The following is a 14794-nucleotide window of genomic DNA, read 5'->3' as shown; positions in this document are numbered from 1 at the left end:
TCAAAGTTTGCAGGGCTTAGCAAGCTCCTTTCAAACCAAGGGACCCCCAAAGTGCAGGGGCCGAGTTTCCGTGATTGATCGAGTAAGGCATGATGGAGGTGCTTGGGACTCGGATTCCTTGGCGCTGCGTCTGGGACCAGGGAAAGGGAAGGTTGACTTTTTCAATGGTGGTAACTTGAAAAATGACGCTTGACTTTTCTTACAGTGCAGAGCAAGCAGTACGGGTGTCTCAAAACAAACATAGATTACCGGGAAATCTTGCATGTAGGTCGGATGCTCTCAAAAAGGGCTTCTTCTTTACTCAATAAGGAATTGCTCAGAACAACATCCTTTACATCAGTGACGCAGCATTTGACACCAAGATGGGCCCAGAGGCCTTTGCAATTCTTCCTGAGCTCCGCAGTTGCAAACTGTTTAATGGCTGACAGTATCCATCTGACCATCCTTTATCACAACTGTAAACCATCAGGAGTGCTCTGGGCACTTCATTTTCATGAAATATTAGGCTGTGTTATTGTCAAGCGAACAGAAGAGTTGATGACAAATTCCTCTTTCTGCTCTGGTTCAGAAGCAGGTTTCAGCATGATGCATGGGGACAGCAACATGCGCAGTCATCTGGGGGCTGGTAAAATTGATGAAGATAGCATATCAGGGAAAGTTTGTGCTGACTACAGCATGTTTATTAGGGCAAAGAGGCATCTCTCTGGAGCTTTGGGTTTAGGAGCACATCAACGCAGCAGCCGAAAGCACGTGACTTGAAAAAAAACCCTGATCTGGCCACCTCCCAGGCTAATAAGGCCCCATGCTCCAAATCCAAAAGAGATATGAAATAAATATTCTGCCCTCCCATGTATATGTATTAGGGCAGACTGTCGTACACGCAGTGGCATCATGCATACGCAGTCATAGTGATAACCCATGCGCTTGTGGGCAGACACTTGTTTCAATAGCTGCTCTAGGATGCCTTGTGAGTAACACGAGGAAGCGGGATCAGGTAAAGCAATGCAAGGGAGTTTAATTAGGAGAGAAGAGATGAAATAAAGAAAAGGAAATTGTAGGCTGGCTACCTAGAAATCGTGCCTTTGGGGGAGATCAGTGGAACGATGCCCCCGAGGGAAGTGAAGGCTTTGCAGCTGGAGGCATTTAAAATTGATTAGACGTCTTACTGGAGAATCCCTTGCAGGGAGCCGTCCTTGACATGGAAGACTCAATACCGTAGGGGTCTGCTTGTCAGTCGGCCTCAGTCCCCAACCTGGTGCTTTTTGAACCTTGGAAATTCCCGGCTGCATGAAATTCTGTTGTTTCACCATTGGTTTCAACCGTATTATGGTGGACAGCTGAAATACCCTTGTTTTTTCTTTATTGTTTTTGCATGGAAAGAAAAGTTCAGAGACAATTTTGATTCGGAAACCTTGAAATGCCTTTTGTTTCGAATCGTGCCTACGCTATAGCAGAGCGTTGACTTGGGTGTCCACGGGCCAGCTGTCTCATGCTTGCCTGCAGTCCTGGAGCTCCTCTTCTGCCCCGTGGTGGCCCAGCCACTAGGGAGGCCGCGCTGCATCATGGCAGATACCGTCCAACCAAGGAGTCTGCCCCGTACCCGAGAGCGGGCACATGAGGTGTCCAGACCACAACTCCCTTGAGGCATTGTGGCAGCTCAGGACCAGACTCGGATTCGTGTCAAATGAAAAACCCGTTGAATTCTGTTCAGTGAACCAAGCTATTTTGCTTTGGGTCTACCCGCTCTTCACTAGAATAGGCCTCTTCATTTTTTTTCTTCCAGAAAAAAAACCCTAGAAAAATCTAAATTTTCAATTTGTGGAAAGTACTTTTTCTGTGGACAATAATATTTCAGCCGCTGTACCCAGAACTTTAGCTGAAGACAGTGGGAGCTGCTGGTCAACGACTGAGATTTGGTCTTTTCTAGCTCTTCTTTCTACAGGCCTCTCACACTTTTTAAAGGCTTTTGGTTCTCCTCAGAAATCCTTCTGTGACTTGCAGCAACTTTTCTGTCATAGGAGCAGCCAATTTCAGAGAACAATTAAGGCCTAATTAAAGCTAATCTTTCCTTGTATAGACTGTAAACCTGTACATAAAAGTCACAGCTGGCATGTGAAACCATGACAGCTGTTTTAATAAGAATACTTGAGCTTTTATATAGCACTTCTCACCTCCCAGGCCTTCTGGAGCTGTTCACTAATCTTTGCAACACTCATGGGGTCTTGAGAAAGGATTTGAAAAAGGAGAAAATGGTCTGAAAGACCAGCTCAGGGGGCATGCTCCAGGGTGAAGAAGAAACCAGGCTAACTGCTGTGGGGAAAGTGGAGAACAAGGAGGGGCAAAGATGAATTATTTTAGGAGAAGAGAGAGGATGAAGGCAACTGGCTACAGATTAGTAAGAAAGGCGTCTTAAAGATGGGACATAATTGAACGTGGTCGCATGGGATGTCTATACACGTGCTGTGGGCTGGGAGGTGTTTTAATTAGAGTGGCTCCGTGACAGCCGCTCTAATTAAAACACTGCAGCGTCATGTGTATTCAGCATCCCGCATTTCAAAATGGCTGTGGGGGTGCTTTAACTAAAGGCTGTTCAATGAGGTTTAGTTAAAGTGCCTCCGCCACCATTTTGAAATGCAGGACGCTGAATACACATGACAGTGAGGCACGCTGGAGTGTTTTAATTAGAATGCATCGGAGCACGTGTATAGGCACTCACACATTTTAGCATATTGTCTAATTTCTAAGGGATTTTCATGGACTACAGTCAAATCACGGGTTTGTTTGAATGGTTCTTCAGTGTGATTCACTGCTTGCAGCATTAGGTTGGGCGTCAGAAGATGTGAATGTTGTTCCCAGCTGTGCCACTGTAGACAAGGCCCTTCCTTTCTTTATGCCGGTGTCCTTGAATATACGGGGAAATTTAGTGGTGCAATGATCATGGTCTAGCAGTGCAGGCAAGTACTCCTATTCCAGAATAATCATGTCCACACAGGGAGTTTGACTTATATAAGCATCGTGGTATAATTAAACAATACAATCATGCCAGTAAGGTGAGTTGAAAAGGTAGGCCAGTGGTTGAACTTGTCTGCCTACAATGAAATCTCCAGCCTGGGAGCTATTTCTGTGTTTGTTCATTGCTTAGCCCAACAGGGCCCCTATCTCAGTTGATGTGTCTAGGTGCTACTCTGAGACCAATAACTAATAGCATCAGTCTTGCAGGCCTTGTTTCATCTCATCAGATGGATCCATCTTTCAGCAGCACACTTTGCAGTGGTAGTCAGTGGGTCATGAGCCATCTAGTTCCCTTAGGCCCATTTGAAAACCCCAGCTTGGATATATATTCCACATTGCTCTTTACAATCTGAAAGGCAGCTGCTTATTTTGCCAATGAATTAATCTTGCAACAGTTAGAGCTCTGTGCAGTTACAGCCCTTTGCTTAGTAACACCTTTTCTTTAATCATTAGAAACTTCCAGTCCATGTCCACGTGAGAGAGGCATCTGGAGATGACATCGCTTTGCCACTTCCACTGGCTTGAATGCTGCTTTGGCTGTGATAAGTTAACCTACCTATTTAGGGTTTTAGCTCGTGTGATAAGCTAAACTACCTATTAACAAGCAAGCATCAAAACCCCAAGGGTCATCCGTAGCCATTCCTCACAGGGTTCACTGCACACTGAGCACTGAAATAGTTAAATAATTTATTCAGCTTTGTACATGAAGGGCAAAAAAAAAAAAATAAAAAGGTTATAGGGCCACCTGCCGTCTTGTCATTTCCTTCTCCAGGAAAATCTGTTGATGGCATCCCTGTGGGCTTGTAGAAACCCAGGTCTTTACTGGGTGAAATCCATCCCTGCACAGAGACTGAATAAGCTGTAGGAGCGGCCCCCCTCTACATGTATATAAACTCCAGAGTCCCGCTGCCCATACGTGCCATCTGTTAGATACGGCTGGTAAAACTCCCTACGATTCCTTATTGAAAGCCTGTCTTTTGCTATACATCCAGGAGCAAATCTCACCTTCCTTACTATAGCTGCTTTCTTTCCATTGAGGCACTCAGATGTGGGATTTGCAATATTATTCAGCTCCGCAATGCAAAGAGCCCACTTCTGCTGCTCTCTTGTGGGGTTGACTCCCTGAACTTGGTGCCTTTGTGATAAGATGAGGGATCAAGTCTTTTTAATGCATTTCAGCCTGCCCTTCCCTATTAATGCTGAATATTCATTTCCCCCCATTTATACAGAGCCCTACTCTAGATTTGCTCCTTTATCTCCTCCAATTAGTCTCGCTGCTTTTCACTGTTTCCGTGGTGGGGGGCGTGTAGAAATGTGCAAAGGATTTTTTTTCACTTGACTGAAAGTCATTAGAAGTGGCTGGCTTTGGTTTCAGTCTGCACTTAAAATCCCCTGTTTCTTCTATATTCATCAAGCAATAGGTTTTTGGGGTTTTTTCTCGTAGCTGTAAAAGAAAGCTTTCTGTAAGGTTGAGGTCTCAGCCAGGGGTTCATGTAAGTTAGAGATGGGTCTGAAACACAGAGCCCAAGTTCTGGAAGGTTTCTGGCTCAGAGGTTTGCTATCTGGTCCATCCTTCATTTCAACTGCCTGGAAAAATCCCTCTTCTGGGTTCCCTGCACCTGGGACCCAGTGAGCTTGAAGTTCAGCTTACCTTGCTAAAGGATGATGATCTCTGTGGCATACTCCTGCTGGCGTGGTTGTCCTGATGAAAGGGATGTGTTGAGGTTAAGGACTGATGAAATAAGATCAAGGCAAAGAAAGGACTGTCTTGCTGTCTTGGCACAACGTGCACACGTGCCCCCAGTAACAGTTATGAGATCTGTAACCACAGTTTTCCGTAGCGCATTATGTCTAGAGACTGGTCCCTCCCAATTGCCGTAAGCCAGTGAATGTGAGCTTTGCAACAGCCCAGCCAGGTAGGCTTCGGCTTATTCAGAGATGGGGAAACTGGGGTACAGAGAGGTTAAACAACTTGACAAATTGGGATTAGGACTCGAATGGCTAGTAATCACCCAACCACCATAGGGGACTGAGCACAAGACGGGGAAGCAGGAGTTCCTCTCTGGTGTTGGTCAAGTTACTTAACCATCCCACCTCACTCTCTCTGACTATACCATGGGGGTGGTGATATTTGGTTACCTTCCAGGAAGGTGTTTGGGGTCAATCGCTTTGTGTCTTCAAAGTGCTCCAAGATTGCTGCAAACTATGCGTAACCAATAGGGATTATTACACATCAGCATACGTATCCCATAGGTCTCCTGCATCTCAGGTGAGTCCCATAGTCCTTGGGCTGTTGGTTGTTCTGGGTGTGTGTGTGTGACTACACATACCTATACACAAATATATACATATTCACAAAAAACATGACCCTCCCACCCCAACTCAGAACAAAGTAAATTCCAAACCATTGGTTTCTGCACAAAACAGATTTCTTCTTTACCTCCCTACTTTATGGCTGAAACCAGAAAGCCCCGGGCATCTGACTGCTTCTTTAAATGAACCCCCCAAACTGTGGGCAGCACTGTGTGGACTCTGTTTAGCTCGTTATTTAAGGGTAATCAAGAACATTACATCGCTCTAAGCAGTTGTTCTTTCCATGACAGTCACTAATTCCTGCTCCGCGCTCCGCCAGTACCCAAGGAATTCAGCTGAAGTAAGCTCGTCTTGTACTCTTTGCTGTGTTACAGGAGCACCTGACAGACCTGAAAGAAGATCTGGATAAGGATGAATGTAAACAGGAGCCCGAAGTTATTTATGAGACAAACTGTCACTGGGAAGGATGCACAAAGGAATATGACACTCAGGAGCAGCTCGTCCATGTGAGTAATGTTGGGAAGAAACCCCGGCGATAAATTTGGGTTGTTGTGCATTTGTCCTCGCTTTTTATTGCAAGCTGCTGCACGGCCAGAGCTCGCTCTGGGAGCCAGTCCAGGCGCAAATCAGAAGTATGTGGCATAAACACTGCCAAATCAGGTCACGTTCCCTTGTAGGGTTTAGCTGCGGGGAAGGACACGCATGCACTACGCACACATGCACACATGCACGCACACGCACATGTACACATGCACACGGAGCTGGCTTCAATTCTGGAGGCCGCCGCCTCCTTTGAAAAGGATCTGTTTGATGAACACAGAGATTTTCACTCAGACTGCTATTGATTTTTGTTATTTATTTGGTCATTAATTACTGTGGGATCTGTCCCCCGGAGGCCACCAGTCGAGCATCAGGCCTCACCGAGCTAAGCATTATGTGCACACACACAGTGCAAGCATAATCCAAGCCCCCAAAGAGCGTACAGTCTAAATTAAGATTTGGCATTTACCGTCCTTAAGTCAAAAACATAGAGTTACCCCTCTACAACCCCTACCTTCATTACAGGGTAGGGATCAGTGATTTAGTAGAAAGTGTCTTGCATTTGCTTGAGGTGGAAATAATTCTGAGTGTTAAATGAGGGAGATGTGTTTAAGGTGGCAGCTATGTATAGATAATGCTTTTTATTTTTGTAAGCCCTTGTACACTCCATAAAGCACAGCATTGCTCAATAATAACTGATCCACAGTGGCCCGTGCTGGCCAGGAAAGCGTGTTTCTGCATTTATCAAGCAATAATGTTTTTTTTTCCTCTCTTAGCTGTAAAAAACCCCCCAAAAAACTGTGTAGCTGTTCCCAAAGCAAAGTACAAGGCAGATCCCCGTAGTCCAGCACAATTTATTACCAATTCCCACCCCCCCCAAAAAAAAATCACCCCACACCAAAAGGCAAATATTTGAAGAAATATGCAACATCCTTATTTTTGAAGGTTTTAAAACCTGAGGCTACTGTGAGTGCTTATTAGCAACTGTTCAAGAAGCTGCAGATTTTGATGCCCAGAATATGCACGGGAGTGAAAGTCAGAGAGACAGCAGGCTTCCCGCTGTGCCCTGAAGGACATATGTTTGTGTGCACAGATGATCGTGCCTAGGCGCACAAGGGTGAGTTTGCTTGTGCAATACACCAAAGTGCTGGTGGAAGCAGAAGATGTCGAAGAAGATACCAGAACAACTGGTGAGCCCATATATTTTCAGAGACCTCTGTTCATCCCGGCTGTAGATGTTTGTCACTCTTCATTTGAGAGAGACCCCAAGCAACACCTCGAAGACACGTAAAGAGGGACAGTCCAACCGACTGAAATGCCAGTCCCTCCAAGGTCAGATTCACAAACTGACTCAGACCAAGAGGCCTATTTTTCACATCTCTTCTGGTGGTGTGTAACAGGACTGAGTCCCAGGGGTGGCCATGATAACCTTGGTGGCCATGCTGGCCTTCACACCTTGCTGGTGATATTTGATGGGGAAAATGCAAGCCCTAGCTTGCTATCTGCCACTGGGTTCCTCCTGAACCCTGCAAATCCCCATCCTGCCGTCAGGCACTCAGTGGGGCCCTCCTGGCCCATCTGTACTCAAGTACCCCAGTTGCCTTAGGGGCTAATTTCATGGCTCCGACCTCCCCTATAGCCGCACCAATGCCTTGCAGGTGTCATTGCTCAGGTGGGGAGCTTTACCCCAAGTCAGTCTTAGGCCTTGTTGGGGCCTTGGTCTTCTCAGCCTCTGCCCCTTTTTTCTATCTGGACCCTGTTGGCTTGGCCCACACTGCAGGACCAGGTGTCTGGGCTCCTGCCCCTAGTCTGGCTTCCATCTATCCTACATTGCAACCCCTTTCCCAGCTTGTGTTCTGGCTGTCTTGGCCCCAGGTCAGCTATTGCCCCTCTCTGGGGCTCTTGGCCTTGGCCTCCAGGTCTTCTTCAATCCCTCCCCGTCCTGCGGTTCTGGGGTCGCCTGTACTGGGCTCCGCTCTTGCCCCTCTAGGGCTGTGAGCCCCTGGCCCTGTCACCGCCCTGCTCAGTCCCTGTTTATTAGCACCTTAAGCCCAGCGCAGAGCTGTCCCATGCCCTTCAGGTGTGGATCCTCCGTGCCTCCCCTAATAGTCCCAAACCCAAACCGCCAGTCTGAACTCTGCAACACAAGAGTAAGTCCAAAGGCTACAACATAAACTATCCCTGGACTGGGTCCAAACAAACCCACAAGTGTGCCCCTTTACCTTTCTGGCAGCTCATTTCCTTGCCGCCTGCCTTCTCCCCGCTGTTTAGCTGTAGGCTGCCCTGATGCCGTCTAATGCTCTGCAGCCCTTTCCTAAGAGACCCCTTGTCCCAGGGGCAGCCCCTTCTGTGTGGCTACTCTCCTGCTTGTTCGCTGGCACGTCGCCTGCTCCCCAGCCGCCAGCTCATCCCGCCACGATGCGGCTGGCTCTTCTCAGGGTTTTTGCAAGCAGCTTTCTGCCTCATGCACCTGAAGTCTTGTGGAAACAACCTGCAAGGGTTCACCTCCGGGAAACTGCGAGTCTTCGATTTCTGAGCTCTGAATCCAATACGGAGCTGGCTTCAATCCTTTGAACGTGGCTTGTCTTCACTCGTATCCCTGCCCCTTCAGGTGCTGACCTTAAGCACGAGCCACGTTCACACCGAGCCCGTGACGGCGGTGTCAAAAGCACTGAAGTTCTGGGGTAAAGGGTTCACACAGGTGTGTCTCCATCGTGGCAGTGGTGTTTTCCAGCCTGGATGCTCCTGAGTGTGCCGTGCTCTAGCTTGCACACGTCAGACCTGGATGGTCTCCCTCTCAAGTCACTCTTGAGAGTGGCCCCTGGGATGACCCTGGCTTATTTGTGGGTTTGGAGAGTGAGAGGAGGAGCGGGCAGGCCTCCATCTTCCAGGGTATGCTGCTGCCATACATAGAGGTGAATCTATAGGGAAAAGAAGGCGCCCTGCATCCTCTCCATATTGTCCCACAATCCACATTTCCTCCACAGCACACCAGTTTTATTGGCAGGCAGGCTGTGACGTTTCAGACAACCGCACGTTTAGCTCTGCGCCTATAGGAACAACACGCAGAGTTTGATCTCCAGGTTGTGAATGTCCACCCCTACACACACTGTGCCAGGCTGAGATGGAGTAGGCTCGTTACTCGGTTTTAACGAACGTGTAACATTGCTACAGTCCACCAGCAATTAAAGCCACAACCTCAGTAGCACTCAGAGTTGCAGTCTGCAGGCCTGACCTTGATGCTGGAAAAAACCCTGCATACTGGAAAATCCCAAGTCCGGAGCGTTTTTATTTGGGGCTTGCTTGTCAGTTTAGGTCTCCTGAAAACAGCAGAGCGAAGGTGGGCATTGGCTTTGGCAGTGAGATCCAATTCAGAGAGAGACAAAGTTACATGCAGAACAAGACAGCCAGTGAGTTATTCCGTGAATTGCTTTATTCCCTCCCCGTGCCCGTATAACCTGACTCCAGCCTCACACCAGCTAGGATCCAAACTCCACGCTGTTGCTGAGTTTTCAGTGCGGGCCGGAGGATTTTATGGTACCGAGTAATTAGCAGTAATAGGGGCTGTGCAGCTTTCCTTAGCACATACTTAAGAGCTGCAGTCATTTCCTGCCCGCAGTTCAGCTTTTGACAGCAGGTGGATGCTTTAGAGCTGGAATACAATCTGGCCTGAATCAGTCTTTTTTTTTCCTCCTACCTTTTGCCAGTGTTTTTAAGCCTGCAGCATTCAGGGATTTGCAGCTGCAACCTTAGTTCAGTCCACTCCAGAAGGAGAAACCAGGTCCTTGTGAAAACGGGAGATTGCTGGGGGCCAGCACAGGCCATGGATCAGGCTGGGCATGGCCTGGCCACCTTTGAGCACATTAATTTATATAACCCACAAATGTGCAGTTGTCATTCCGGTTAAAACTGTATAGCTATTTTTTTACCTGCATAGCTAGCTGAATTAACGTGCTCAAAATTGGTCAAGCCATGGCCCGGGTGGCCTACCCCGTTCCACGGCCCACGAGGGCCAGGGTTGTTGCAGGGCTGTGGTGGGGGCCCAGCACTGGGCAGCATTTTCATTTAGGTTTTAATTAGGGTTGGGGATTTCTCTAGTTTTGCCATTAGTCTGGGAGTCAGGAGCAATGGGGCCAGATCCTCTATTGATTGCAGTGGAGCAATACCCGCCTCCATCAGTGGATCAATGACTGGCCAAATCCCTTTTAAAAAGTGTAACAATGACCAAACTATTGTAGATCACATGGTTGGGAGAGGGCGTTTAAATGGAGATGGACCCAGCTGTGTCTTAACACTGCATAAAGGGCAAAGAAATGTCATGGGTTTTTTTTATGTATTTATCAGCCCAGATATTAAAGAGTATAATCTGCTGAAATAGTCCCAGTATTAGCAAAGTGGAACAAAACCACCCTGTTGTTGGGTATTTTTTTCCCGTTTGAGCAAATGTAGCGTGCTCGACTCTGAAGGACGCATGGAGTCAGCGCATTGCAGGGTGACATGTCTCAGCGGTTTTAATTCAGCTAAATTTTAGGGACGTGAGCTTCTGGGGCAAGATCAGGTACGCTCCATGCAGACACAAAGTGTGCTGGTTGCTCGTCCCCAGGGTGGAGGCAGATATGGAGAGCCACTCCTGACCACTAATTTATATCAAATTGCATGAGCTGAGTCACGTCAGCAAAAGGAAGTAAAAGGATCCACTTTTTCACCCCCCGTCCGCAGTGTCAGGTAGGTCTTAGCAAGCCTTTCACTGCCTCTTGGTGTGTTTGTACACCAGTGGATTTGATCCTGGGTAAATAACGATAAAAAAAAAAATCCTCTGCACCACTGGTCCCTTTTCATACTGGTAGGACATGATGTGTTGGTAGGTGGCTTGGCCACCCTGTAGACAGCCAGGTGGGAGTCTGCAAGAAGTTACATGTTAGTCATCTCCAACTAAAGTCCAGTCATTTTTTTCTGCAAGTTCTTACCCCTTCCTTCCAAGTCTACCCCGAATTCCCCTCTGCCCTGGATGGCTCTGATATGTCCCAGCCCGGCTGCTCCAAGGCTTTTTTTAATATATCTTAGTTAAAAAAAGGAGCATATACAAATGGAAGAACCCTTTCTATTTGGTGGTGTCATTTCTAATTGGACACCTGCTCTCTTCTGAAGCCAGTGGGCCATATTTGGGCACCTGTTGAGAGGCATCCTGGACTACAGCCTAGCCATCATGGACCACATGATTTATATTTATGCTCCTAAATACCCCCTATCCTCCACAAAAGGCCCCGGAAGCAAGAATGGGGGTTGATGTGTTGCTTTGAGGCCTCTCAGTGGTCTCAAGATGGGGGGTATGCTTTGCTTTTACTATGTATAGACCAGATTTGGTTTACAGAAGCTGGGGACCTGGCCTAGTGCATCTGCTGCACTTCCAACAGAGTAAATGCAGCCTTCATGCTTCAGTAAACTGTCCTAGTCACATCCTTCTTATTGCACTATATTTTGGTCCAGTAGATCAGCATTTGGGCCAGGTTTCTAAGCTGCAGTAAAGGGCCAGCCCAAGAGCATGATTGTCCTTGCAGCTCTGAAGGAGTGCATGTTGGGTATGTCACAGCAGCCCCATCAACTGACACAAAGTTGGTTTTCCTCCCATGCTTTCAAACACCATGTGCTCTGTTGGTGTCAGCTGCTCTAATAATGCCCTGCTTTCCCCTCTCCTGCCAGCACATCAATAACGATCACATCCACGGAGAGAAGAAGGAGTTCGTTTGCCGCTGGCAGGACTGCACCCGGGAGCAGAAGCCGTTCAAGGCTCAGTACATGTTGGTAGTGCACATGCGGCGTCACACGGGGGAGAAACCCCACAAGTGCACGGTGAGCCACCTCCGGGCGGGTTGGCGGGTGCTGGTGACCATTTGAATGCATGTCTGAAATGAGGCAGTGGTTGCCACCACGGGTCTTTGCAGGAACAGTCCCCACCAAAGGGCACGTTCCTTGCGAGCTGTCCTGGGGCATTAAAGCTAACAGCAAGGAAGGGTCATCCAGTGCTTACGGAGCACGCCTGGGGTCGGGGACTTGCGTGGTCTGTCCTGCCACGGATCTTGTGGCAGAGGGTTGTAGTGACACCAGGACCTGCTGTCTGCAGAAGGTAGGTAGTGGCTGGAGGGAATGCCATGGGCATACTATACGTGGACCTCAGTAAGGCTTTTAATACAGCCCCATGGGCTATACAGTTGAAGAAACACAGGCTAGGTAGAATGAATGTACAGGGAGTACATAACTGCCTGAGTGACCCCAAGCAAAGAGTAACTATAACTGGATGGATGTCAGCGTGCCAGGGGAGTTCAGGTGGGATTCTGCACCCGCTCTTGTTCGGTGTTTTTATTAATGACTCTGTTTTTACTTTGATGATTACCAAACTCCCTTACTGTGGTGCCAATAGCCTGACTCCTCACTGCCTGCGTTGCTGAGGTTCTTCTCCAGTACGGCATTGCTTGTCTAAGCAATGACCCCTCTATATGTGCAGGGGTGATTCCCCCCACCCTGGGTGCAGGAAGCTCTCCGGGCCAAAGGATTACTTCGGGGCGATTCCTCGGTTTCTGTACCCCTGAGCCCTAGGGAGCGCGACAGCTAATTGTGCAATACCTGTAACATGTAGAGGGGACTTGACTCGGCAGAGCAGTGGTTTCTCCCGGTGCAATTTATTTTAAACAAAGAGACAGGCACAGTGATGGGGACATGTGTAAAACCTCAAACTCCAGCGAATGGATTGGGAGGTCAGGCCCCTTTCTCCAGGTGATCTCATCTTTGCACATGCAAATCATCACTTCAATCTGGGAACAACCAGCATGAGCACCTGCAAACACTCTTATCTGAAAGCACACCCCAGGTGTCGGCGGTCCCCACTTGCTGCAGTGTTGCGACAATGCCTGGGATTGCTAGGTCGCTCCTGTGTATGACCGCATGCTTAGTTACCAGTGTTTTACCAGTGAATGGAGCGGTATTTTTCAGCCATGTGCATAGGGCGAGAGAGAATTGTGTGCCATTTATTCAAAGTCACCATACACTGAATGACCCCAGTGTGCTAGAGGAAGCTGACCGGAGAGGGTGTGTTGGGTGCAATATGACAACCTAGTAAGAATTGCCTGTGCAAATGTAGTGGCTGCCTTTCATTCGACGTTTATGCATCATACAGTTAAAAATCCCAACCTTCCCTGAACCAGACTACAGCATCCTATGGGCATGGGTTCAAGTACCACGGCCTACACCAGTGACCAACACAATGGCCATTACTGTAGCTCCTTCCCATAACAGATAAAATACCAAAGCCATATTTCTTCAGGATCAGTCTGATGAGTGCTACAAGTGTTCTCTCCCTTTCCCCAAATGGTGCTGAATTACACAGTAGAATAAATTTTGCTTTTAGAGAGAGATTTTTTTTTTTACTGGCCAAAGATTTCTCCTAAATTTATGTAGTCCATTGTGCCAGTATGGATAAGAGAAGCCAGTGTTTGTAGGCAACGGCATGCACAGGAGTGATGGGGCCAGCACCCCATGTGGCCGTCTTGGCTTTCCCCAGCCCACGGGACTCTTTGATTTTTATTTCCCAGCCCACAGACATTTACAATGGGATTGACTGGATGTGGCCTTCCATGCAAGCCAGGAGCGAGGATCAGTCTCATACCTCTAGATTCATCGTTCTCTAGAGACACCTTAATGATCTGTCATTATATCCCTTTTCATTGGCAAAGACCTTCCTAAACAGCAACGTCAAGTGGCTCCGGTGTCCATCGGTGGCACTGATGGAAGTGATTCGATTCAGATGAGCAGTCTGCTGAATTGGGAATGACTGGCAGCTTTGAAATCCAGGAGCCCTCTGAAAGTGCTTGAATAAGGATTGCTGTATGGGATTGGCAGCATGCTCATTGACTCGACTCCAAAGGCACATTTGAAAATGTCGCTCTAAAGGTCTTGCTTTAAGCCCCCATTTTTGGAAATCTCACGTTTTCAAATGCACTGGCACTTTGGAGTCATTGCTGCTTGGAAAAGCTACGGGCAGCATCCGGTCTTCTCTCAGCCTTGCTCAGGTCCCTTCCGACCCTACCAACTATGAAACTATTTTGGTTGCTTGGCTGAATGCAGAGAGAAGGTCCTCACCCAGCCAGCACTGAGGTCTGCCATTGCTTTATATCTGAACTGCTTTTTTTCCAGGAGGAAGGCTCCTGGGCTTCTGTGTCATGCAACTTTAATCTCTCTTCAAGATTAAAGTTCTTGGTTTTTTAGCTGGTAATATCTGGCCACCCGTGTTCAGTGCCTTCAGGAAAAAGTGGAACCAAAGCATAATTAGGGTCACTTCAAAGCTTGCTGCATCTCCATTTCTCTTTTGGAAGATGGGTTTGTCTCTGAAATGCTGAAGTCAGAGGAGCGAGAAGGCCTTGGTCAAGATTTTCACAACTAGCTCGTGATTTTGGGGGTCTCCATTTATGAGCACTGAGGCGGGGTCTAATCTCCAGGCATTCAGCCTTGCTTGAAAGTTGTGTCCTTTTCAACTCATATCGAGTCAGACATCCAGAAAGCAAAGGCACCTACTATCACTACCCCGTCTTGAAAATCCCGCTCTACTCGGGGACAGCCAGGTCGCTCTCAGTAACGTGAGCGCTCTTTTGTCGAACGCCCTCCCCAGAAGGGGAGGAGGAATAAGAAACCGATGAGAAAGGAAAGACCCCCCCTTCCCCCTGTTGATTAATCACTCCTATTCTGTTTTTCTTTTAGTTTGAGGGTTGCTCCAAGGCCTATTCCCGGCTGGAGAACTTAAAGACACACCTGAGATCTCACACTGGAGAAAAGCCCTACGTCTGTGAACACGAGGGTTGCAATAAAGCCTTTTCCAATGCTTCAGACAGAGCCAAGCACCAGAACAGGACGCACTCCAATGAGGTAAACCTATGCACAC

General features: G+C 47.9%; 1 protein-coding gene across 3 annotated transcripts in view; it reads left to right on the top strand.

Moving 5' to 3' along the window:
• Positions 1-14794, top strand: part of GLI2 (GLI family zinc finger 2) — a 270831-nt gene that overhangs the window by 241702 nt on the left and 14335 nt on the right. For all 3 annotated transcript variants that reach the window (XM_019480421.2, XM_059727488.1, XM_059727489.1), the window contains 3 exons: positions 5700-5831; positions 11566-11715; positions 14614-14778. In XM_019480421.2, the coding sequence (XP_019335966.2) occupies positions 5700-5831; positions 11566-11715; positions 14614-14778 (447 nt within the window). The remainder of the gene's footprint in view (positions 1-5699; positions 5832-11565; positions 11716-14613; positions 14779-14794) is intronic.

Source organism: Alligator mississippiensis, chromosome 4, assembly GCF_030867095.1.
Source record: "Alligator mississippiensis isolate rAllMis1 chromosome 4, rAllMis1, whole genome shotgun sequence".
In the NCBI taxonomy this organism is placed as follows: Eukaryota; Metazoa; Chordata; order Crocodylia; family Alligatoridae; genus Alligator; species Alligator mississippiensis.
The sequence above is the reverse complement of the archived record's forward strand: the minus strand, read 5'-3'. Positions and strand labels throughout refer to the sequence as shown.